At 36.9% G+C, this 27,204-nt stretch overlaps 2 protein-coding genes and 1 long non-coding RNA gene across 3 annotated transcripts; 1 reads left to right on the top strand and 2 right to left on the bottom strand.

The window, feature by feature from the left end:
* Positions 1–4: 4 nt before the first annotated feature.
* ptprnb (protein tyrosine phosphatase receptor type Nb) lies at positions 5–21,481 on the top strand. Its single transcript, XM_058778534.1, is given in 24 exon segments — positions 5–292; positions 3,217–3,267; positions 3,996–4,106; positions 4,806–4,911; positions 4,999–5,125; positions 5,237–5,573; positions 5,664–5,801; positions 5,925–5,959; positions 6,975–7,080; positions 7,083–7,257; positions 7,509–7,595; positions 8,585–8,664; positions 10,863–10,927; positions 12,494–12,703; positions 12,964–13,218; positions 14,063–14,210; positions 14,474–14,547; positions 15,016–15,093; positions 15,655–15,774; positions 15,877–16,043; positions 18,900–18,953; positions 19,193–19,257; positions 19,351–19,424; positions 19,639–21,481. Coding segments are annotated over 24 exon segments (2,811 nt in total). The 5' UTR covers positions 5–216; the 3' UTR covers positions 19,711–21,481.
* Positions 3,201–12,331, bottom strand: LOC131542154 (uncharacterized). Its single transcript, XR_009271668.1, has 3 exons — positions 11,706–12,331; positions 3,710–3,778; positions 3,201–3,326 (listed from the first exon to the last, which is right to left on the bottom strand). It is a non-coding gene; the product is annotated as an uncharacterized LOC131542154 (long non-coding RNA).
* Positions 21,482–21,850: 369 nt separating the features above from the next.
* gca (grancalcin) lies at positions 21,851–26,838 on the bottom strand. The gene is made up of 8 exons (XM_058778537.1): positions 26,523–26,838; positions 23,798–23,965; positions 23,647–23,716; positions 23,228–23,271; positions 22,947–23,094; positions 22,607–22,720; positions 22,399–22,457; positions 21,851–22,196 (listed from the first exon to the last, which is right to left on the bottom strand). The coding sequence occupies exons 1-8, from the start codon at positions 26,544–26,546 to the stop codon at positions 22,170–22,172; spliced, it is 654 nt and encodes a 217-aa protein (XP_058634520.1). The 5' UTR covers positions 26,547–26,838; the 3' UTR covers positions 21,851–22,169.
* Between the last annotated feature and the right edge of the window lie 366 nt (positions 26,839–27,204).

A 27,204-nucleotide genomic window follows, 5' to 3' on the forward strand; every position in this document is an offset into this window, starting at 1 on the left:
GTGCCCACTTTCCGGGTTTTCTGTCTGTCCGGTCCTCTCACCCCCTCCCTTCGGGAGCTCACTGGTGCTCCTTCTCGCAAAACACTCATTTTTATCGCACTCTTACCCAAGTCTCGTGTTTGTGGAGTTTGGCACACGCACAACATCACACTGCTCGCTGTGTCATCTAAATATGTCGGTGTAAACGAGAATAGAGGAAAGAGAAGCCGAGGGAAGATGAAATCGGCGCGTCTCTGGATGCTTGTCTGTTTGGCGACTGCGTGTTGTCAGCTTGGCACCGGTGATAGATACGGTACGTCAAGAGCACGAGCCACAGGTTAACTTCAGCTGACTGAATGATGCATGATTCAACTGCGGAAAACGACTAGTATTAAATATCAGCTTTTAATATGCACGCCCCCCTTACATTAAATGCATAGGCAATATAGACTTTATATTTTTTTACTTAACAGCTTACAATGTGGCATTCATCATCTAAAGATGCATTGGGAATAAGTAAAAACGCGTTATGTCTGGGTTTTGAACACCTGCACAAGAAGTATGAACATGCATACAAAACGCTATTTGTAAATTTGTTGCTTGCATTTAATAATTTTGTGAAAGAAAATCGTGAGCTTGCTGTAGCCTAAATGTTGACGTCGATGAGATAAAGCTAGTCTCGGGTGGGATGAATGGCAGCGCTTGAAAATAATGTTTCATTATGGAGAATGTGCCTCATGTTTTCAAATATTGTCTTTAAGATTATGATAAAATAGTAATTTATGTTTTAATTATTAGCATTCAGTTAATCTTATTATTTTGGCTAAATGTTTTAGCTTAAATGTTACCTGAATTGTTTTAGACAAAATGTAAATACACTATTATTAAACTAAGTTTGTGGTGTTTGGTAAAGAGTGAAATCAGGATGTTCATTGGGAATGTTATAAAGTCTTTTTGAATTAAAAGCTTTTAAGAGTTAAAAAAATGTGTGAATTGTGTAAAATTAGAATTAATTTATTTGCATTATTTTTTTCCTGTTTACTTACTGTATTATAAAACATTCGTATTCTCTGGAGAAAAAAAAAAGAAAGGATGGCAGCGTTTGGCGATCTGGCGACATCAGATAACGGCATGATTCATAGACCCCGCAATAACGCAGCCTACACTGCCAGTCTAGTAGAAATTTATAACTCCACCGACGCGAGCTGCCTTAGCTGTGTTGGGAAGAGTTAACAGTTTATATTCTGGTGCTATATGATTATTTAGTGTCATTAATTACTATAATTCCAACAGTTCATCAATCCTCTGCCTTCATAAACATTTTACGACTTTCATTCGCGGCCATAGTCCATTGCCGAGAGGTCTTGTTCTGTTTGTTGTGGTGTGAAAATTCAGCACCATGGACAGCGGAAGTAGTCAATCTGTAATAGCGCACAATGGGTCGATTTGGGAACAATTGTTCTCAATTGATTTGACGTTGATGGGGTGTATCATGTTTGCGAGGGGGGTCGGAGTACATGTGTCCTAAAGAGATGGTATGTTCGCTTGTGCATTGCATTTGCATTAGCTCCTCTTCTGCAGCCTGACTCACCACTGACGAGCCATCCCACGTCACTCTTATAACAGCCGTCACTGTGAGGGCACACGTCACTCAGAAGCATACAGAACTCTGTGGGAATGTCTCATAAAGCACAACAGCTTAAATTGATATCCATGTGTCAAAGGTGGCAGAAGATGTGGAATTTTGTTTCTAGACTAAGAAACAATGCACAATGAGCTCTTCTCTTCTGCCTCATGTACAATCTCAGTAAGACTTTACATTTATTTTGATAGAGGAGGCGTACAGCAGACTGGAGCAGGAACTCCCACTCATGTAACCAACTTTCATCTGAATGATTCAATTATGTATGACTAGTGTGTCTGCCCAACTCTCAAGTGTGTGTGTGTGTGTGTGTGTTTGAGGGAGCACAAGGGTACTGAAGGAAATTGAAGGTTGGCAGAATGCACATTTTGGTACACTGTAAAAAATGACCATGAATTTAATGGTAAAAGACTGTAAAACTGCTACAGTAAAATCCTGTTAAATGGTTAATGGTAAATTCCCCTACTATATACGATGAGAAACTCTATTGGACATTACATGTAATTTTACAGTAGTATACCATTTTTGGAAGTGGAAAAGAATGTATAGTTTACAGTAAATAACTGTAAATTGACATTTCCAGAATGCCCTGTGTTACATTTCAAATTTGATGTTTTTTTGTTGAAATAACTTTTTTCTTAGTTTTTTTCTTATCAGTTTTGTACATTAGGGTTGTATGTTACACCTAATGTTGTTAAATGAATGTTTATTGCATTATTTCAGTTTCATGTGTTACCATGATAGTGTTTAGTGCTTGTGTGAATGACACTGTGCACATTCTCTATATGTTATTATTTAAAAGCTGCTTGTGATGGGCCTTGGTTCATCATATGACTTTCTCATCACCTTCTGCATTTGGTGGTTATCAGTGTATTACAAAGGTACAAAACAGATTTCAGTACTTCAATAGATTTGTATATTAACATTATATCAGTTAATGGAATTACTGTATTTAACTGTAAATTTAAGTTAAAACCATAAAACCTAAAATGTTGCTACCATATTTTTTACTGTAAAATTCCAGCAACCACAGCAGCCAGTTTTTTACCTTTTTTTTTTTTATATATATTTTTTTTTTTACAGTGTATGCTTTCAAACAATCTTGAACAACTGGCTTGTCCTACAGATCTTGATATTGCTTTTTTCAGTTATTTCTAATTATTTTGTGTAAATCCTATTAGGAAGCATTTATACGGAGATGCAGATGGCAGTTGGAGCCGCTCTTGCTTGTTTTGTCTCACAGCATTCTGGCAAATCTTTACTAATGTCCATTATGGTGGTTGGTTATTATTCCAAATCATTACTTGTTTGTTGCTATGGTGTTAAAATGACTGACAGTGTCTGATAATCAATTGCACACACTGACATATGGTGCTGAAATGGTCAGATCTGTGCTTGTGGTCTGTATTTAGCTCTTTCTGGAACTGTAACTCACATCTATGGCATTTTTGTGCTGCTGTGAGCTAGTATAAATCTTGAAACAACCTGCTCACATATGGGAAGAGAGGGTCTGTGCTGGTCTATTTTGTCAAATGTCAGAAAAACAAGTACCCTTTCATAATCTATCTTCTCTTTTTTTATTTCTCTCTGTCAAGGTTGTCTGTTTGATGGAGGCCTGTGTTCCAGTGGTCAGGTTTGCTGGGATGGTGAGTGCTGCCATATTTTACAGTTTCAGTCTTTGACCCTTGTACAATGTGGCTCATTACTGGGGGAAAAAACAAAATAACGATAAGACTTGCCATATTGCCTCAGAGTCCCTGGAACAGTTGTGTAATTATGGCACAACGTAATAGTATCAGCGCCATCCTACAATCTTTTATATTTTATTTAGCTTTCATGTATCAGTCTTGCCGACCTTTTGTTATTTTGTGTGTATATAATTACCTTAGTCTTGCTTCACTGTAATGCTGATAAATCTACTGACTTTATTATAAAAAAAAAAAAAAAATACTGTAATGATTGTTATATATAGGTTTGATCTTTGACTATTTTGTAGCTGTTAGCTAAAGCTGATATGTGCAGTAGAGTGTGTAAAAAAAATCATTGACTACACAGTAAACACTCACTTTCACCAGCACCTAGTCTTACCCAATCAGTGTTCATCAACCGTTTCCATGGCAACTGTGACATCACACAACTTCACCCTCTCCGTAGTCTCTATTGGTCAAATAGAAGCAGAAAGAGCAAGGGTTAGAAAGTGAAATATAGAAAGGAAGAGATCCTCAGATTAACATTTATAACAAACGTGTAGCCTATTTTTAGTCAGTTTGTGACTCACAAATACATTAAATAAAAAGCTGATCTGAGCAGGCAATGTCCACTGTCTATATTCCTACAAGAGATATAGTATAAGGTTTCTGTATGTGTGTTACAGATGAGCTGTTTGGTCAGTGTCTTACACAAAAGCAGGAAAGGTTTCGCTACAGGGTGACTGCAGTCCTACTGGACAGACTGCAGTCATTACTGCAGACGCTTATGAAGGAAGGTGAGTTTCACATGGAAATTTGAAAATGCTTCTTCAGTGCAGACTGAATTTCTAAGCACTTTTCCTGCTTGAAAAAAATGATGGTTGCCATAGCAACGACACAATGCAAACACAATGGGCCAAGTGACGATTCATCCACTGGCATGTGACAGAAAATCATCCACATGTTGCCACAGTAACCAAGGTCAAATGAATATGTAAATATATGTGTAAATGTACCTGTAGTCAATGACATGATGCCCATTTTTTGTCTGCATCTATTTATTTATTTGAATTTAACAATTCATAAAAATGACTTAAAACACCACTTCTATGAAGAATGTTTTTAATTTCTGAATTTTTTTTAGGGAATAAAGTTAAAAGGGCATAAAAAGCCTTTTTAATTCTTAAAAAGAAAACCTCATGATGATATATCATATAGAGGACCACTGTTGACAATTGTGAATCCTTACCTTGTGAAACTCTTGAAAAGCTCATGATATTACTTTTAGTAATATATAATGTTATTGCTTAATGGTCACCACACATTACATTGTTAGAATCCAAAACAAATACAAAGAGTACATTTATAAGAACTTATGTGACACGTGTTTTAAACTAGATTTTTCCTTTTCTTTATCATGGAAATTCTTATTTCATCATTTACAAACATTATAAGGCTTTTTGGTTGCTCTGACCCAATGTGATTTTTTTTTGCAGGATTAACTTGGCAGGATGATGTCACCCAATCAATGATTAAGAAAGAGCTTAGCAAAGTTCCGAAGATCCCACTGTCTTCTGGGATAAAGAATGGCCCATCCACAGAGTAACTCTTACTTTTGTCATATAATCATGTTTCTCACTTTTTTATTTCACTGCGTTGATTTATTTCTGAATCTCTCCATTATCAAAGGTCTCAGAGTGGCCCTACAAACCAGCTCAAACCCAAAATGGTGCAGCCCTATATGGACTACATGATTGTTGATCCACCTCAGTCATCTCTCCATATGCAGAGCCTGGATCCTTATAGTTACCAGCGAGTGAGAGCCCAAACACAAAGCCCTTTTGTCACACTGCACTGATTGTAGCTTAGAGCATTGGTCTACAACTACTTCTCTTTAATTCCATCATCATGTCTTTTTGCCTTACAGTATGGTTACCAAGATGAAGAGGAGCGTTCTTTGAACCTGGTGGAGGGAGGCAGGTACCCACCGGCCTCCTCTCGCATTAGGGGAAATTCACCACTTCCTCCATCTCTAGATAAAGATGATCAGCTTCTGCAGGATCTGATGACTCTCCTCCTTTCTTCACCTGCACAGCCCACATCACGCCATCGTGTGGCAGCACCTCACTCCACCTCATCTTTTTTCCAGGATCTGGACTTCCCGCTTGACTACAAGAACTTCTTTTCTCAGGACGAAAAGATCAATAGCCAACAGGAGCAAAAGAAAGGTCCTCAGAAGTATGGAGTGTTTTCTGGGCACAATGGTGAGAGAGTGTTAATGTTTATCATTTCAAAAATCTGTTCCTACAAAGTATTTGCATATTTTGGCAATGACTTCTGAACTCTGACCCTAGGACTTACTCAACAGAGCCTAAATGAGCTGCTCTTGCAACATGGATTTGATCTAAACCATCTGAACCCTGAAGAGATGGAGCGTCTGTTCACTGTCCTTCAGCTGCTGCAAAATGAACCAACAAACAATCAGAGAAAACGTAAGCACCATGAGATTTCACTTTTTATAGAATATCAGTATACAACTTCAAGATATACACACCATATAGTTGGAGCTCCAAAAAAATATGTAAAGTCATAACTGCTTGATTTCCTTCATTCAGCTGAAACAAAGGATTCCTCTGTGTCTCCAAAAGTGGTGAGCATCAAAACGTTTCTGCTGTTTTTAAGTGATTTAAGGCTGGACTACACTACCTGACTTAAATTCTGATTAGATTTTAAAAACACTAGACATTATACGCTTGCCGACTTGTAAATTGTTACAGAGGAAAAACTGGACATCCCACCCTAAAATGGCAGAGAATCATGTACTACCAGACTTTCAGTTCATTCTGAAAACAATAAACTCACACAGAAATGCTGCTAGGAGACACATGACAAATCAAAACAAAATATCCTAACATCGGCTTAAAATATCAAACATGGACTGGATGGAATCATAGTCTGAATCTAAAAACTGGAGTCTGTGCCCATCATACATTATGCAAATTACTGTCAAATCTGTCAGCTCTGCAGACTGGCTTTGACTTGTCCAAACTGCAAATCTGTAAAAAAAGTTATGTAGAGTATTCCAGCCTTTAGTGATATTAGAAGGTTGGGTTGATCTCAGTAGTAATGCTATATATTACCTGCAGGGGGCAGCAATTGTTAACTCAAAATATTATGAACTTAAATATATTATATATGGGAAACATGAGCCATGATTATGTGTGATTTGTTTTGTAGGTCTTTTATCTTTTAGGCCTCTTAGCCAACATTAGTTTTTCTCTGAACACAGTATTTTAGGTGCTTCAGTACTGCTGCAACATGATATCCTTTTCTCACCCTTTCGGCCCTGTTACATCAATAATCATGCTTGGTTAAAAAAATTGCCCTCTCAAAAGCATTTTAAAGAGAATAAGAGAAAAGACTAGAAATTGCAAATAAAACAAAGACTAATTAAGTACATTTTACAAGAAAATACTATTTCGTTTTTTCTACTTCAAAATTTAGTTTTATTCAGTGTGTTATTTGCCATTTCTTTGTAACTGTTTGTGAAATTGACCTGCAATTTCTAAATGATTTTTTTTTTTTTCCAGTGTACATCATACATGGAACAAATTATAATCTATAGGCAGTTAACTTGACATGGCATGTCTTATGTGCTCTATCAGATGAAGATTACGGAGGGGGAGATGACCCATGTGGTGGAGAAGGCTTCTGCCCAAGCTACAAATTCCTCTTTCAATTCTCCACTCAACCCCGGGCCTGAAACCTCCCCAAGGGTTCCCAAGGGGCCTCCCAGGATAACTCCATCCCAATAGGTGCTAGTGCACTAGGGCCTTCATCTCTCAAACAAGAGGATGGACGACTTGGAAAGGGAGCCTTGAGTGTGAAGCCAGGAAAAAATGAAACCAAGTTAAAGGAGGAATTTGGATACATTGTCACCAATCAGAGGTACAACTAACAGTTTAGACTGTTGGACTGAGTGTTAGTCTATGTGGGTGTTCCTTTTGTCTGAAATTAAAGTAGTCATGTGGTATTTGTTTTCAAAACACTACATTAACGAAGGACCTGGGGGCACACGTCAAACTGGCTATTCAGTGGAGAGTCTGTTTGTGTGTTGTTTTCGTGAGTTCTGTGTTAGTTTGTGCTTGTGAAAGTGTGTGTGTGTATGTGGGCGTATGAATGTGTATGTGTCTCTACAGCCTTCTCACTCTGTCCGATGGGGCTCATCTACTGAAGACACTTGCTGAGAGGATCCATCTCACCACTGGCTCTTTCATCAATATCAGGTAGGCCTAGGTTTAGAGCAGGGAGGTGAAAACAGCTGAGTATAGTCCCAGATTTTGCTTTGGTGGTGGGCCTTGATTAGATCTTGAAAGTATACTAACCCCTAAGCTTTATTTAATTCACAAAGCTTGCGAAGGCATTTACTAACACATAATCTGAAGATATGGAATGACAGAGGCAAGCTGTTTAACTTAACTTAGCTTAACCAATGGTTTATTTATTTGACAAATATTTTATCAATGCAAACAGTCTTGATTGCTGTTTGTTGATGTGGTTAGGAAGCAAATGCTAATCCCACTAACCCTTTTTACTAAATCAAACTGTGGTGAGCTGGAACCTTGATCCATTGTCCTTGGAGGACAGAGGGGGATGGCTAAGAGGGACAGAATGAGAGAGAAGAGAGAAAAGGCAATGGAATGAACTGACCTCAAAAGTGGATTTGCTCCACTACTTGTCCTCCCTTTATCGCTTGGATCCCAATATCTAACACACATAATCAGGGTCTGAAATTAACACCCGCCAACCCACCATGCGGATGAAAATCAACCGGGGTGGGTAAACTCACTAGCCAATTTGACAAGTTATGATTCATAAATTGTCATCACTTTGCAGCCCTTCCCCTAAGATGGGCCTCCAAGACAAAGCTTAAAGACGATCACCCAATGGATGAGAAGCACCACACCATTGCATGTGTTTACAACTTGAATATGTGAAAACTCAGAGAATTTGTTTCTATTTTATTTACTTTATTTTGTATGGTATCTGCAAACAATGATCAATGGTCGTAAAACGGAAAGCCATTCAACGATTCAGAGTCAGATTTATTAATAAATATATTTAAGTCTAAGCTTAAATTTTGATAATCTGGTTTATTTCTAATAGTATGTAGCCAAATAGTAAACAAATTGGCTTATGAGTAAAAAAGTTAACTTCAAACCTTGCACATCGTCATATGGGAAACTTGCATGTGATAAAAATTTCTGCTCTACAGTGTGGTTGGTCCAGCTGTCACTTTCCGGGTGCTCCCAAACAACCAGAATTTAACAGCAAGTGAGGTGTCCGAAAAAGCCAGTAAGTAATGAAGACAATGTTTTTAATGTCTATTAAGAGTGATTTCTGTCACACAATTGTTTCTGAGACACAATAATGGCTCAAATGACATACAAATTAATGTAAAACAAAGTTTTTTACAGACGTGGTCAGAATTGTTGGTACCCTTGGTAAATATGATCAAAGAAGGGTGTGGAAATAAATTTGCATTGTTAATCCTTTTAATCAATTATTTAAAACATTCACAAAAATCTAACCTTTCGTTGGAGAATAAGAATTTAAAATGGGGGGAAATATCATTATGAAATAAATGTTTTTCTCTAATACACATTGGACACAATTAACGGTACCCTTTTACTCAATAATTTTTGAAACCTCCATTTGCCAAAATAGTATAGGAGTTTTCTCCTATAATGCCTGATGAGGTTAGAGGACACCTGACAAGAAATCAGAGATCATTCCTTCATCCAGAATCACTCCAGATCCTTCAGATTCCCAGCTCCATGACGGTGCTTCTTCTCTTCAGTTCACCACTCATTTTCTATAGGGTTCAGGTCAGAGGACTGGAATGGCCATAGCAGAAGCGTGGTTTTGTGCTCAGTGACCCATTTTTGTGTTGTTTTTAAGATTTGTTTTTGGATTATTGTCCGCTTGGAAGATCCAAACATGGCCCATTATAAGATTTCTAACAGAGTCAGTCACTTTTTGATTTTTTTATCTATTGGTATTTGATAGAATCAGTGATGCCATGTGTCTAAACAAGATGTCCAGGACCTCCAGCAGAAATGTAGGCCCACAACATTAAAAATACAGCAGTATATTTCATTGTACACATGGCGTATTTTTTATCCCTGTGTTCACCAAACCCATCTTGAGTGTTTGCTGCTAAAAAGCTAATTATTTTAGTTATATCTGACCATAGAAGCCAGTCCCATTTGAAGTTCCAGTTGTGTCTCATAACTGAATATGCTGGAGATTGTTTTTTGGTGATAGCATTTCCATTTCTTGATTTTTTTCTTGAAACCCTCCCAAACAACATGTGGTGATGTAGGTGCTTTTTGATAATTTTTAAAAAGGTTTTCTGCTCCCGAAACTCAACCTTTTTCTGCAATTCTCCAGCTGTGGTCCTTGGAGAGTCTTTAGCCACTCAAACTCTCCTTCTCACCGTGCATTAGGACGATATAGACATATATCCTCTTCCAGGCAGATTCATAACATTTTCTGTTGATTGGAAATTCTTAATTATTGCCCTGATGGTGGAAATGGGAATTTTCACTGCTCTAGCTCTTTTCTTAAAGCCACTTTCTAATTTGTGAAGCTCAATTATCTTTTGCTGCACATCAGAAATATATTCTTTGGTTTTTCTCATTGTGATGGGTGATTAATTTGGAATTTGGCCTTTGTTTTCCTTCCTATTTATACTTCTGTGAAACAGGAAGCCATGGGTGGATAATTTCATGTTCATAATCATGCTGGTGTGCTCAAAATTGTGACTATGAATGGGAATATATTTCAGATATATTTTACTCATAAGAATTTCTAGGGTATACCAGTAATTGTGTCCAACATGTATTTGAGCAAAAAAAATGTATTTCATAATGATACCCCCCCCCCCCCCCCATTTTAAATTCTTATTCTCAAATGAAAGCTTAGATTTTTGTGATTTTTTAAAATAAAAAATCAAAAGGATTAACAATGCACATTTATTTTCACAGCCTTCTTTGATCATATTTACCAAGGGTACCAACGATTCTGACCACTTCTGTAATTAGCAAATGGCTTTTATTTTATATTACCACGAGTTGGCACTAGTCAGGCATAAGTGTTATTAGGGAGAGGAGCATTCTGACTCTAAAAAGCATTTAATTTGACAAAATGAGTGAGTGCAGCATTCTATATTAATGTACCAAGCCTATATAGGACTAGTATAAATAATGTAAATATTAATTGAACATTGCTACATTTGATCATAGTGCGGTTACTGCAGCATTATAACAGCAATAAGCTACTTGAAGTTGTGCACTACAGTGATATTTACCACTATTTACTCATGATAAAATCCCTGTAATGCAAAACCTCTTGTAGTTTATTGCTTTATTCAGCAGACTGGCACAGAGTACATGTAAATGTCTCATTTGTATCAGCTTACAAAAACAATTATGTTGAGAAAACATTAGAATAAGCTGTCTGTGACTTCACATTTATTGTTTCACACGCAGTGGCTCAAAAGAACCTTCTAGAATCAGCGACTGGTCTAAGGGTGCTTCAGGCAGGTGTTGGGGAGGTAAGGATGTGCAGAAACGTTAACACAATGTCTTAACTTGTGTGCCCGTTGATTAGTCCTTTCCCACTAAATTCTGTCTCTTCTATGCTTGAGGAGGGAATATCTCACAAGACCCCTGACACCCACCCCCCGTCTCATTTGCTTTGTTGCTATGACAACGACATCATACGTGTCAAACTGTCAGGCGCGTTCACAAAGCGCGCGGGCGATTGGCATCCCAAATGCTTCTCCCCTCAGAACGCAACATTCCCGCGAAACATCACGATGTCCGTGCCAGGGCTGAGCTCTGTCACCGTTGTTCGTTTCCCAAGGACTTAAACTTACCAGCCGTTACAGTTCCTAACAAAACTGAACGAAATTCAAATGTGAAACCGGCGGAAAAAAGAGCTCTACGGTTATTGCACGTACAGATTTCTGCTCATCTTCGGCGGACCACCGGGCGCGAGCGCTTTCCATTCTCCATTAGTTTATTGATTTTTTGGTGAGTTAAACTTTCTCTTGAACTTAATTAAATGTTACATTGCATTAATGTAATCTTACATTATATTAAACATGTTTATTAATCAGGTGCAAGCTTGTACGAGGCGGTAAAACAGCAAAGAAATCTGCTTTTTATCCCGTGAATGATCCACCTACCTGTCATTTCAGTTCACTTGATTTCTTTGACAGCGTTTTTTGCTTAGAAATCTCTTACAGACCACATGTGGCGGGAAACAATGTGACCGGTTTATCACATACTGTCTAACCCCTTGGTTTCCCCAGCATTCAGTTTACTCACCCTTCGAAGTCAGTGGTTTCAGGCTCATGAATCAGAATTGTAATAAATGAGTTTACTGGCCACCTTAAAGTCGGGACAGCCTGTTTTTATTTGAATCTATGAACCTGCAATAGTCGTTAAACTGTTTTCCTTGAACTGCTCAGTGATTTGTTGAAATAAAGAACGCGCAATAAAAATGCCCAATCAGAATGATTTGCACTCAGAATCTCCGCACAGACAGTGATGTCAGGTAAAGATGGTTGCTGTGGCGACAAGGTCAGTGCGGTGTGCACAGGAGTGATGATGTAATGCCCTGGCTCCTGTGTGCTGGTCTGCATCATTCCAGCAAAGGACCAGGGAATATTAGTGGATTCATATGTGTTGAAATGCCTTGTAATAAACGATTTATATAGTCTTCTCCTCTGGTTTCTCTCATCAGTTCCTTGCTTTCTGTCTATTGTCATTTTAATGGACATAGCTCTTACATCAAACGTTGTGATGTTGCCATAGCAACCAGTGACCCTACTGAGATCATACTTCCAGACAGCAGGGTGGGATGGGTAGTCCTGTTTTAAATGTTAAGTCGTTTTTAATACTCGTCTTTTCCTCATGGCCCCTCTTCACTTTTCCATTTCAAAATGTTACAGATGCACAGTCCTTTATGGTTCCTTTAATATAGTAAATAGGGTTACATCTCTTCTTGTTTGTATCTGTTAGTTAGTTTGATGGTAACAACATTAATTGGGGCTTTGGGATGTATTAATGATTTGTGATTTATATGTTTGTTTTCATCTCTCCGTTTTTTCCAGAAGAACGATGGCCATGCGTTGCCGGTGGCAACACGTGTACGTGACAACACCCAATGGGTGTTCCTCATGTTTGTGGGTGTGGCTTGTGTTGGTGGACTCCTGGTGGGGGCACTGACCATCGCCTGCCTGCGCACCCACGCCCGCCAGTTGGCCTCAGGGAAACTGGGACTTGGACCTGAAGCAGGAAATGTGACGCATTATGAGTACCAGGTTTGGAACTGTTTGGCATGCGCACTGCATCACATCTCTGCAGTACAAACATTCTCTGCAACCAAGCTATTTTAATCCCAAATGATTTTAGCAGCTTTGCTCGTGATGGCATGTTACTGTAAGACACTAATGTGATCGGATTTATTTGATTTGAGCGTAAGCAAAGCAGAGCAAATTGATTAGCTGCGATATTCAGTTACCGTGAATTGCACATGCAGCATGTGCTGCAATTTGTCAGTAGTCTTTTCTTAATTTCTCAGGATCTTTGTCGGCAGCACATGGCTGCTAAGTCCTCTCTTGGAAGGCAGGACTGTGGGGTCGGAGCTGCAGGTGGTGCTGGTCCAGGAGGAGGAGGAGGTGGGGGGGGAGGAACGGATACATCACGAGTCAGCAGTGTATCATCACAGTTCAGTGATGCACCTCAGCCAAGCCCTAGTTCGCACAGCAGCACCCCCTCCTGGTGTGAGGAGCCAGCGCAGTCTAATATGGATATCTCTACAGGGCACATGATACTGGTAGACATGCAACCCCCTATTTACAGATTTCGGGATAAAAAATGAAAAATGAGCTTCCAATGCATAACCATAAAGACCCATTTACACCGAGAATGATAACAATAAAGATAACTATTTTAGCATCCACAGCAATGGACTATAACGTTCTGTTATGGTCAGATATAGTCTGTTATAGCAGGCATGCTGCAGTTTTTTTGTTTGGCACTTTAAATGCTTGTGCTTTTTAAGGTTGAATTGGATTCTCATTGGCTGTCAGTGTTTTATCATTCATCAGCTGGAAAAAAAAACTGAAAGTAATTCCAATGATATCGTTCCTCTGCTGTTGTTGTTATAGTTTTGGTGTGGACTTGCATACTCCCATAGAATTAGAACGATTATTAAAACTATAGGATAACACTTTATTTTAAGGTGTTACACATGTTACATGTACTTCACATATTAATAACAGTATAATTACAAGTAACAAACTCTAAACCAAACCCTAACCTTTACGTTATAGTAAGTACATGTAGTTAAGTAATTTTACTCAGTACTTATTGTTGTTTAATTACACTGTAAAAATGTATACACTGTACAAATGAAGTGTAACTGTTTGTAGTTAAAGTCCTTGGTGTGAACAGCCCTTCATTTTTTCACTTTGTTTAATGCTTTGAATATGAATTGCCCTTCAGCTGCTTGTACACTTTCATATTTATGCCATGGTTTTACAAAGAATGTTTTGTTTCTGTTTTAATTTTGTTGGTTTATTAGCATTCTCTAAATTTTCATGTGTTTTTTAAGTATCACATGAATGAGCAGCTGAGAAATCAGGGGTCTCTATTCTGGTCTCTCTCATGCTTTCTAGGCATATATGGAGGATCATCTGAAGAATAAAGACCGTTTGCTCAAAGAGTGGGAGGCTCTGTGCTCCTATCAGGCAGAACCCAGCACCATCTCAGCTGCCCAGAGTGAAAGTAACGTAAAGAAGAATCGCTGCGCCGATGCTGTGCCCTGTGAGTAAGACCCTAACGCTCCCCTACTCCCCTGCTTGTCTTCATTTTCTATGTAAGCATGTCTGAAGGGTTAGTGTCCACTTTGTCTTTTTGGAAATTTTCAGTGTGAACACATTACTCACGCTATTAATTTATACTAAAAATGGCATAGAGTAGTGCATAAGTACACAAATTGGAATGCAATCTGTGTCTCTTCACACAACTTGATTTGACTTTTCCTCTTTTTAATGGATTAGGCGTGTAACTGTCAGTTGTTTTTGCAGATGACCATTCTAGAGTGAAGCTGAAGGCTGAGATTAACCCCTCCAGGACAGATTACATCAACGCCAGCACCATTGTAAGTATGTGCACTTGATGGTTCTCTTTGCCCTGGACCTCATCATGTGACTTATTTCTTTAGAACCGGAAACATGACAGTTTGAAGAGCCTTTATTATGGTCTCTTTCCTGCTCTCTGTAGCTGAAATCTAAGCTAGAAATCTAAAGCTTGAAAGCCCTCCTTTCCTTGCATCCCTTTCTGTTACCAAGGCGATAATCCATTTATTCCTCATAGAAGTGCAAGTCTGCCACTGGTTTCGGAATCCCCTTCTCAGTGTTGCCATGGATACATTGTATTGATCTCATTCAGGATGTGTAGGTCTGGAATCCCCTGCTGCTCTGTTGTAGTCTAGAGCAAGGGATCATTAATTAAGCCTTCATGCGCCTCGGATCACATTAATGGCCTGTTGTCGTGGTGATGGGCAGATCCAGGGTTAAGAGGGCTAAAGCACTGACCCCTGACCTTTTGTCTCCTGTTGACCCTTTAGATCGAGCATGACCCCCGGATGCCTGCGTATATTGCCACCCAAGGTCCTCTCTCACACACCATCTCTGATTTCTGGCAGGTCAGTCACATATGTGGATTTAATAGCAATGCAGTAATTTGATGTGAAGGTATTCAAGTTGCTTGAAAAGTACACTACCATTTGAAAGTTTGGGGGGTCAATGAATTATTTTTATTTTTTTTCAATGATTTTAATACTTTTATTCAACAAAGATGCATTAAATTGATTTATAAACGGCCTCAGATAATTCTGAAAACAATTGTATAAAAAATATGAAGCTACACAACTGTTTTCATGGTTAATATTAATAATAGTTTATTGAATGATTTCTAAAAGATCATGTGACTCTGAAGACTGGTGTAATGGCTGCATAAATTTCAGCTATGCCATCACAGAAGTAAAAAAATGCTTTATAATAAAGGATAAAAGTGGAGCCTTGGTGAACATAGAAGTTTTTTTTTTTTTTTTTACATTTTAAAAACATCTTGATGCCACATATTTGAATGGTAGTGTATTTAGAAAATTTTACACAGTTCTGTGTATGACTCAGTGCTTATTTTCTTTGCATTTCTGTAAATACGGCATGAATAGCATGTTTTGTAAGCCATGTATGTTGCACAGATGGTTTGGGAGAGCGGGTGTACAGTCATAGTGATGATGACAGCTCTGGTTGAGGACGGAGAAAAGCAGTGTGATCGCTATTGGCCTGATGAGGGCTCTTCTCTCTACCACATTTATGAGGTTTGTGTGAACTTGTAAGTCTCATAAGATGTCCTGAGATGTTTGCTTTATGTAGCGTAAACTACATCAAATATTATGTTCACCTTTAATTATCTCACTCAGGTGAACCTGGTGTCTGAGCATATCTGGTGTAATGACTTCCTGGTGCGGAGTTTCTACCTGAAGAACGTCCAAACCCAGGAAACTCGTACCCTCACTCAGTTCCACTTCCTGAGCTGGCCTGCACAGGGAATACCCACCTCCACACGGCCTCTGCTGGACTTCCGCAGGTATTGCGCATGCTCGCACACATAGTATGTATGTATTTCTATTTATATACTGTATATTGTATTAAAGTATATATTACTATTTACACATCTAGGCCCAATAATCACCTGCTCATGATGGTTTGCTTTAATGGTAATTATTTGAGATAACCACAATTGTTGTACAAATCTGTAGAGTGTACAGAAAGTATAAAAGTATATAATAAAATGAGAACTATTATCATTGCAATTATTTATATTTGATATATATTTGTATTTTGTTCATTTACTATTTATTGTAATTATATATTAAGATGGGCTGGGTAATATAAAAAAAAAAAAAAAGATACATATTTTAATATTTAAAATATTGTTATTCATGTCATTTTCCCCAGTGCAATAGTATTATTATTATTATTATTATTAAATGTTTACTAAGTCTACTATTACTATTATACAGCTGGAAATTATACATTTTTTAAATTCAGGGTAAACATGAGTTCTTAAGCTGTTTGTGTGGTAAGTTAAGTTTACATTATAAGTGTCATGCACAAAAAAAGGACTAAATAATTAGTTGCAATTTTCATTAGGCAAAAGTTATTGTACCCAAAATTCCATAATTGTGACAGCTCTATGTATATGTCATTTCCACTTCAAGTTCTCCATTTGCTCTCTCTTTTCTCCTAGCTGCCATTACATGATGTCATTCCATCACTCTTCACTCTGTTTCCTCCACTCTCTTCAGTCTCTTTACCACAGTCTATTTGAACCTCTTACCCACTCTCTGTCTCTTTCTGAGAGCGATGGAGCGCAGTAGCGAGTATTGCACAGCTGTCTGTGTCATTTTTGTGGTTTGCAGCTAGTAGTCTGGTTCCAGTTGCATAGTCACAAAAATGAGCACAGACAGGTGTGGCTGCAGCAACGCTGATGAAACGCTCCATCGCCTAACTCCCCCCTCCCACTTTCTCTCTGCGTGATTCTCTGTCGACCTCTTCATCTTAGTCTCTTCGTTTCCTTCTCTCCTTTCTTCACTCATGTTCCTACATTTCATGCTTTTCGGTGTTGATGGTTGATGTTGCCTGTTTCTTACCACTCTTGACTGTGGTATAACTCTGCTCTTTTTGATCTTTCTGGCTCTCTACTGTGAAGTGGTCCTGATGTTTTCCTCTGATCTCTGTGGGTCTCTACTCTACATAAACCTAGATTTTTACAGTGTTTGCAAGGCGACCACTGTATCGAAGTTTCTCTCATCTTTATTCATTTTGTTTTTCACAAATATCTGCAATTATTTTAAACTACTCAATATATTCCACTCCAGGCACCATTTAAACTTTGTTTCATAGTTAATTGTAAGCTTTAGGTGTGCTGTGCTATCTGTCTAGAATTTTTGTATCCTCTGTGAAAAAAAATCAAAATTCAAGCATTCGTCATCATCATACTAAGTACTAAAATAAATAATACCCAGAGCAACATATTTATATATTTTTTGTATTTTCTGCCATCATCAATAAAGATCACAATAATTAAAGGGTTAGTTCACCCAAAAATTTAAATTCTGTCATTAATTACTCACCCTCATGTCGTTCAAAACACGTAAGACCTTCGTTCATCTTCGGAAACACAAATTAAGAAATTTGTGATGCATCCCGTGAGCTCTCTGACCCTCCCATAGACAGCAAGGATCCTTGCACAATCAATGTCCAGAAACATAGCAAGGACATCGGTAAAACAATCCATGTAACATCAGGGGTTCAACCGTAATTTTACGAAGCTACGAGAATATATTTTGTGCGCAAAAGAAAAAAAAAACTTTATTCAACAATTCGTCTCCGCGCAATTTCTTTTGCGCACAAAATATATTCTCGTAGCTTCGTAAAATTACGGTTGAACCCCTGATGTTACATGGATTTAAAAATTAAAAATATATGTCATCAGTACAAATCACAATCATCATTATACTAAAGTAAACATTTAAAAAGGAAAAATAAACATATATACACACACTGCTGTATAAAGGTTGGGGTAAGAATTTTTTAAATAAATCTTTATTTTTTTTTATTTAGCAAGCATGCATTAAATTGATCCAAAACCACAGTAAAAATACATTTACAATGTTATAAAAAAATTCTGTTTCAAATAAATGCTGTCTTTTTGTATTTCTTCAAACAATCCTTAAACTGTCACGGTTTTCACACAAATATTAAGTATCAAAACTGTTTTCATCATTGATAATTATAAGAAATGTTTCTTGAGCACTAAATCAGCATATTAAAACAATTTCTGAAGAATCATGGTACACCTAAATAATGTCTGAAAATTCAGCTTTGCCATCACAGGAATAAATGACATTTTCAAATATATTAAAACAGAAAACAGTTTTCTAATTGTGTAATTGAGTAACTTTTTACTGTATCTTTCAAGTCAAACCATATAGACTTCAAGTCAAATAAATGTAGCCTTAATGAGCATAATAGACTTCAAAAACATAAAAAATCATACCAACCCCAAACTTTTAAACGGTAGTGTATATACAGTATATAGATTTTTTTTAAAATAAATTTTATACAGATTTCTATAGCTATTTATGTCATTAAAAATTTAGAAATGTAATTAAAAACTATAATGCTTGTTGTTTAACATGGCAGATTTGCATTAAGGATTTTAAATGATCTTCTTCAGGCAAACCTTTATACTGCAGACACCTTTATGTGCATTCCCGTGCACAGCTGACAGAGATCGACATGTCATGACAACTGCTAACCATCATTTCATTTACCCAGAACTAAAAAGCCTAAGTCCTGAGCTAATCTAACTTTAAAACTATTGCTGCCTTTCAGGCACTGGTATTTCCTTCAGGAAATCTCTTTTTCTGTCCCTCAGGAAAGTCAATAAGTGCTACCGTGGCCGCTCCTGCCCCATCATTGTGCACTGCAGGTATTTTTAACACATTGATGCATTTGAGGAATTAAAGGGTTTTTTTTTAATAATTGAAAGATAAAGAGCGTAGTTTGATAAGATTTAAAGACAAGATGCAAGAAATGCATTTTATTAGTTTTGAAATAAAAACAGTATTCTTCTTGTATATGGAGTACTGCATTGATTCTGAGTGTGCTGAATGGCACATAAGATGTTTTATCAGAGCGTATTTCTCACAATATCACCCTTCTGTGCAGTGATGGTACAGGCCGGACTGGAACATACATTCTGATCGACATGGTTCTGAACCGCATGGCTAAAGGTCAGCACATGATGGAAACTTGTAAAGCTTGTAAAGAAATAGTGTTTGGGAAAGTAGGGCATACTGAAAATTGTTGTTTTGTTTTCAACTCAGGAGTAAAGGAGATCGATATTGCTGCAACCCTGGAGCACATTCGAGACCAGAGGCCAGGAATGGTGCGCACCAAGGTAATGAAGGACAAAACAGCAGAGCTGAGTCCCATATCAAAAATCAAAGCACTATTGTACCCATAAAACACCATAGTATCAGTAGCCTTTCCTATTCCCCTCAGTTGCAGTGACTGCTGTATATCTTTTTCATTGGTGCTGATAGTGTTATTAAAAGAGCTGGAGTAGTGGATTGTGAAATAGAAATGCTGATCTATGCTTTTTCTCTCCTCAGGATCAGTTTGAGTTCGCACTGACCGCTGTGGCTGAAGAGGTTAATGCTATTCTCAAAGCTCTACCGCAGTGAAACGAATGCCCATGACCGAGCAGGCACACCAACGCATACATACACACTCACAAATTACATAGCAACTACATGCATGTGCATACATGCCTTATGTGGCCACTGAGGTTAGTATTAGTGATGTGCATGAGTAATCAACCAGTCGAGTTCTACACCTAATTACTTAAATAATAACCTAATTGCAAATTGATTTTCCTTTTGCTGAAATGAACACTCTTAAGTTGCAGCTAAATTGTGTTGGGTTGCACTGTGCAATAGAGGGGTGAGAGATTTAATTGTGCAATATTTTAATCTTTATGGTTCTTGTTAGAGTCATGCTTTCCACTAGATAAAGATCCACTTTTATGGTGCCAAGTGCTAAATTACAAGAATGGTGAGAAACTATTTGTGCAGCCTTTTTTTTTACAGCAGATTTCTGCTGTTAGCAAATTAAAATGTCAACTTATAACACTTGTATTTCTGAATAATATTGTTAAATGATAAAATAGGTAAATATCAGATATAAAACATTAAAATTAGATTTTAATTTTAACCCAGTGGGTAATCTGGATGAGTTTTTATTATTTTAAATCTTTTAAATTTTTATTTTTTTTAAGAAAGGCATAGTTTAATTTATTTTGTGAAACCATTCTAAGCGTCGTGTAGGCTTATGTTTGTGGTTAAAACAGAAAAATAATGTTATATTAAATGATACAGTGTTACAGTACACGACTTCAAAATTACTCAGTGCCATCCCTACTCATTTTTGCTGCTTTCCTGCACTTAAACACTCAAAACCACATATCCCAACCAGTTCTGCCCAATATTACCTTCCTACAGCATGTAATATCAAGTCTCCTTTAAATTAATGCTCATACACATAAAAATATACTACTTGGACCTATATTTAAGCTCTTCAGGGTCTGATTTCTTCCTTGCCTTCACTCTTGGTAACAAAGATGTAATTATCTAAAGGCAAGTGCGTTTCTCCGTGTTTGCTTTCTCTTACGCAGCCCTCTGTTTCACCGTGGTGATGACTTAGTCCTGTTACGTACACTTCATCAGTGTTATGTGGGTTTGCTTCACAAGCCTCTTGTTTACTTTGGAGGAAAAACAGAAAGTGTCATGAGCATGAGCATAAGCGTTGCTGTTGCTCTCATGTTCAACTTAAGCCATAGTCAAGTGTAGGCTTGCATGGAATGTGTGCCCTAAGAATTGTAACCATCCCTCTGCCCCTTGCATGTTTGTTCATTTCCATTTTACAGTTTTAATCTATTACACAGAATTATGACAACTGCCTGCACAAGCAGAACATAATGTGAAAAAAAGTGCACAGATTCCATTGGATCCTACTCACGTGCCTCTACTGTTCAACCTAGTGACTCCACATTTCTTAATTTCTGACAAATCCATCACACTCAATTTCATGAGAACTCCAAGTCAAATGCTGATGTGACGGTAGGAATTTCAAGTGGAAGATGTTGAATTTCAGATAAGATTCTGGAGAACATGCTGATCTGCTGTGGGAATTATCCAGGCAAAGAGATAGAATTCCCTCTTTTCCTTTCCTCCTTGGTCAAAATTTTTGTCTACTTTTCTCTTTCTGGTTTTGTGGTCAGCTTAAATGTTCTATTCCTCTTGCAAGTCGAAAAACAAAAAATAAAAACAAAAAATATCTATTATATATAAATATATAATAGAATTATTTAAAAAAACATTTTGTATATTGTGATAACTAATAAAACTTGTTTGTGAAGTGATGCAGCAGCATCACTGTGTACATGTCTTTTATTTATTCCATGTTTTGAATTTTATTTTTTTATTTTCTATTTTTTTATTAATTTTAAATTTTATTTTCAATTATATTTGATATAGCGATCCATTATGCTTTGCATATTAACTATACCATTAATTCCTAAATGGTTTCTTCTGAAATTGAAAAGAGAAACGCAAATTGTTCTGTTGCTGGTGAATATTTGTACAATTTGTAACAAGAAGAATTTAAAATAACATTCAAATATGTATTGAATATCAAAAAGAGAGACAAAAAGGGTACTTGTCATTGCTTTATTATATCCCTCTCAATGCTATGATTTTTACCACATGGAGCATGACAAGCAAGTCCTCGCTGTCCTTGTGTCTAAATAAAGCCAGAACACAACTCTTAAGATACATCATGTTTTATTGGCAAAATATATGTTAAGTGTGGTTACATTTTAACTTAATACACTGATGTTATAAAGAGTGAATATGAAAAAGATTGTAAACCGTCTACTTTGGCACAAATATTGAAAGCTGTTTCGAGTAAATATGTTTTACTCCTATGTTCACATATTACACATTAAACTGGCAAATCAGCAAATAAGTTCAAAATGCCCATATTATATATATATATATATATAGTTTATATATATATGTTCTCTGGACTTCGAGTGATTCAGTGCTCTTCCTGGAGTGCATACTGTACTTGTCTGTAACTTCCTTTAGAAAGACATAGTACACAAGATAAACTGCAAGAGGAAATTGAAGATATTGTTACAACACATTACAACAGCTTCCCATAAGCTTTCAATTAAGTAATTTATTTTACTTCCACAACTATTCAGCGTAAACCAGCTGTTCCAGTTAAAACCATATCTGATGTTAACAATTAAGTGCCAGTGAGGCAGAAAAATAGGCAAAATGTGACAAATTAGTTTAATGATCACTTACATCATCATACTGGAAGTTCACCATTCCTTGCTGCATTGTATCTCTCCTCCTGAAGGTGTCTTGAAAAAAATTAAAGTCACATTTTTAATCAATACATTTTAAAAACACTATTAGTATTTAACCAGAATACTCAGTATAACTATAATCAGTACAACTATTGAAATCAAGTTTTGGATTAGCATTGCTAAATTTTTAGAAAAATCCTCACCTGTAAGTGCCCTTAGCCTCACACAACACGCCACATAGTCATCAAAGTAGATCTTTCCTGACCTGCTGTAGCGTTTGATGATTGCGTTCAGAGCCTGAGGGCTGATTCGGAACCCTGTGCAATCATGACAAAATATTCGATTACATCACAGTCTTATTCACATAGTCTTTTGGTGCAACTGTGTTGGCTAAGAGATCCCTTATAGCAAAATGTAGTTTTCAGTTTGATTTTATCTTAAAGCTCCAAATGAGTGACCTATTATTTGTTCTTTGAGATATATTTTGCCCTGAGAACTAGGTGCTTTTTAATCTCAGTTGATAGAAATTAAGTTACCACTCACCCATATTAGCAATGCACTGGGACATCTCATGAGGTTCCACCGTTCCACTGCAGTCCCTGTCCACCATTATGAAGTTCTGCTTCCAGCCGTTTAGCACCGAAAAGAGTTCTTTGAACTCATTGAAACCCATCTTTCCAGTGTAATCTCTCTGCACAAACATGGTTAAAGAAACTAAACCACAACAAGGAATCTACTGGGTTACTGGGACTAGCATGAAGAAAATTTTGACCCATGTTAGAGAGAACGGTGCCAGATCTGTTTCGTGTTTCTGTGAAGGATACATCCAGCATGGCAATCATAATCCTACAGGTTTCCAAACTGAAGGCTGGGGGAAAAAAGCAGTGAGATGATCAGCTTAGACACCTAACTCTCAATAGAGTATTAGTAGACTATTAGGCTAAAGTAACTTTGCAGGAACAGGTCAACTTATTCCACTAACACTAAGTACAATAAGTTGACCTGTTGTTGAAAAGTTACTTAAAGTCGGTCGAATGTCTGTTGACCATCAAAATTAAGTGTTAGCAGATGAAGCAGACAGTCTACTAACACTCTAATGACTGGTAGTTTATATGGAGTTGCAAAGTTCCTTGTAGTTAAAAGAATGTCTAAAGTGGGCTATCAAAATAAAGTGTTACCAGATGATCTACTCACTCTATTCATTTGGAACCACAATTTCTATTTCTACTCTCTCTGTACTTACGAGTGTATGTGCCACTGATTCCAGTCTGGGTGAGGCACCTTTGAAGTTCTTCAGCGTCAACTTCACCATCCTGATATAACAATCATGACAATAACATGAGGGGACAGAAAAGACATTAGGCTATATCGACATTCACACAGGCTGCTCTTACCTGACCAGCTATTGCTGTGAAATAGCCCCACATTGGGTCCTGGGCAGGAGAAGCAGGAAAAGCCCCCGGGTAACCCCCATATGGCTGTCCTGGGTAACCACCTGCAGCAGGAACCCCTGGCATTGCCATACCCTGAGCATGAACTCCTGGCATCGGAGGACCACCAAACTGCACGAAAAAGAGCTGTACTTTTAAGAATCAATGCACCAAAATGAACGTTTTACCAAAACACTGAAACCGAAATTAAGGTAATAAGGTGAATATATATATTTTAAAAAGTATATAAACATTTAGATTGCACATAGCAGTGACGTCAAATGACGCATCTCACTGAAGTCGGGGTTGATCGATCCGCCCTGAGTTCACAGGTCGGATGTCCGACTTCAAGTGGCCATCTAGATGTTATTTGCAAACAGGAAGTGGGAAATAAAATCTGAATTTCAAGTTGTATGAAATGCAGCATAAGCTCCGGTGAGACTATGTTAGCCTCATGAGAACAAAGTTTTGTTTAAAGCAAAGGAAAATCAGTCTACTATTAGCTTATATCGAAATAATTTTTAATATAACTCCGAATGTATTCATCTGAAAGTAGTAAGTCATATACACCTAGGATAGCTTGAGTAAATCATAGGGTAATTTGGTGAACTATCCCTTTAAATAACGAAGAAAACGGGTTATGGTTAATATGTAATACAGTGCATCTAACTAAAGATTTTTTTCCTTTAATTTACTAGTTTTATTAGTACTAATTTACTAGTTGTTGACACTGAATGTGGACACTGAATGACTTTGCTGAGGTAAATGTAACATTACATTATTTACAAGCTATTTTATTGACGGCTTTCCACAGTTGAAACACTGATTGATTATATATTTTAGTAAATTGTACTGGTTCTTTCAACTGATACCTTTTGATTTTCATTCATGTTTATTTTGTGCTATAACTAGTAGCAAAGAGGAAGAGATGACTGGTGCACTTTGGACAAGTGTTGCCAAAAAAAGAGAAAAAAAAAAAAAAATCAACATTTATTGTTTGAATTTCATTCATGAAACTAACAGAATTTGAAAGCTCCCAATTTGTTTCATATCAAAAGGTAACAATGTACACTGCATATTACAATTACTGGGTGGTAAGCACACTAAAACAAATTTATAGTTCAATTGTTTTCATACATCACCTGATAACTGCATAGACTAAAATACCTCAGTTAATCCAAATGAAGACTGATCAAAACCAAGAATTAAAAAAAAAGGAAAAGGAAAAGTTTCCGCTGAATATTTTTGGTTGATGAAATTTCAGTGCTTCCCAACTTTTAAAATGTTTTAGAACAAGGACTGTCATTCAAATTCAAGAGGTCCGCCCATGACAATAGTCCTATTTACAACTAGAATAAAAAGTGCAATCCAAATCAACCTTTAGTTTCTGTTCAAAGAACACAATGTATTGTATTCCAATTGCTAAATACTATATGATCTTAAACATAATTCCACTTGGAATTGCTCCACAACTCACAATTACCTAATTAAACTGATAACAAATATACAGTCTGACACATCCCACAGGCTTTTACCAAGGACACAGACAGGGCAATCACTATTTGGCCTAAATGAACTCCAGCCTACATGTTCATATAGTGGAGAGAGGTTGATGCATATATAAGTGTAGTTTGTGTAGTGAAGACCATGCATTTGTGTATATTCCTTTTTTGTCCACATTAACCTGTTTGTACTAAATCAGATAGGCAGGATAAAGCAGAGTGAGAATCAGAAGCAGAAAATGCCAATGAAAATCACTGTATTTAATATGTCAGGGGGATATTTCTCAGTAGTAAACAGAGATTACATTAAAATATACCGTGACATTAAAAAGTAACATGCTAGCATGGGGACCAAACATTTGTTTAAAATGCTAATAAGCTTATAAAACAGTATTGAACTGAATTACTTGGTATATTGTTCATTATTCTGCTACCTGTATTTGACTAAAATCTTAGAAAAAATGTGAATAAATTGTACCTTTAGGGCTACAGCAGACGGTCACTGGGGCAGTATCTTAAATATCTTTGTACCTGATTTACCTCTAAAAAGTATTACTTTAAGTGTGCATATGTACCTTTCAGTGATAGATAAGGAACAAAGTTATCCTTTTAGGGGTAATGCCCCAGTGACAAGCTTGTTAATATAAATAATAATTATATAAAATAAATCGATATTTGTATAATTTTTGCACATTTTTCCTGATAACTAGCATATTTTTTTTCAGATAGTGAATTTATTTCACTTGATTCATTTATTTGATTAATACATTAAGACTGGTCTTAAGCATTAATAAAACACATTTTTAAGTTTATGCTTAAAGGGGGGGGAAACATATTTGTCAGTAGGGTAAAAATAATAATTCAAGATTCATTATTTTTTTAAATTTGTTGTCCTTAATAACGGTAAAAATGCCCTTGTAAACCAATTCCAGCGGGCAAATATTGCCCTGTATCATTAGTTAAAGAATCATTTCTGACCTGGGGTCATTTACCAAATGACTTGCCGCGTGTTACAGTTTATGCCTAATTCATATGAAAGAAAATGTCATTTATTTGATGAAACTATTTGTGGCGTAACAACATGCTACAGATTTCTCAACCAAGATCTCATCTCTCTTAAGCTAATTATCAACGTCTTTTACATTTTACAAACTGCAATTGAAAATAAAAATATAAGTGACACTTACATTGTTATATCCCGGATACGCCATACTTTATTATCGCACTTGCGAATAGGAGCGACCTAAAATGAATTTTACGGAAAAGTTTTCTTGCAATCTCTTCCGTACTTCGACTGCAACAGGAAGTGATTGGATGACGTCAGGGTAAAATGCATAGACATAATAAATAACGTGTGATTGACAGCGATAGGATTAATCTGTCGTCAAAAAATGTCTATATTTACTATGGAGAGCGTGTTTTGGATCAGCTAGCTCTAAAACAAAATCAAGCGTACAGATTCACGGAAGTCTTCTGGCCATTTGACTGATAACCTTTGTGGCCAATGATATTGTGCTTGCATTTTGACTTATTAAACACGTTGGCTCATCATGAAAACATTAGTTACGCCCAAAATGACCGCAGACCTGGTAATTAACCTAATAGAATTACTCCTCTCGTTGACGTGAAATTCTTTATTCGGTGATTTACGTGATTATATAACATCAACCTCTCATTTACGTTAAAAACCACCAGTCGGCGCCATTACACTAAAAGTAGCCAGCAGCTCATTTACTCAACCAGCTTCCTTCCGTTCAGGATGTTTTTTTATGGAAGCATACGTGTAGCAAAATTCAATTTGCAATGTAATATGTAAAATGGCAATGTATTTAAATTTACATTTTTCCATACCATATATGCAACATTTAG

This window comes from Onychostoma macrolepis, chromosome 06 (assembly GCF_012432095.1).
Source record: "Onychostoma macrolepis isolate SWU-2019 chromosome 06, ASM1243209v1, whole genome shotgun sequence".
NCBI lineage: Eukaryota > Metazoa > Chordata > Actinopteri > Cypriniformes > Cyprinidae > Onychostoma > Onychostoma macrolepis.

Excerpts from the sequence above, each read along its gene's own strand:
- gca (XM_058778537.1), bottom strand. The coding sequence starts at position 26,546 with ATGGCGTATCCGGGATATAACAAT. Across the intron at positions 23,272-23,646 it reads AATCAGTGGCACATACACTC|CCTTCAGTTTGGAAACCTGT; the intron begins GTAAGTACAGAG and ends TTTTTCCCCCAG. Across the intron at positions 22,458-22,606 it reads GAGGCTAAGGGCACTTACAG|ACACCTTCAGGAGGAGAGAT; the intron begins GTGAGGATTTTT and ends ATTTTTTTCAAG.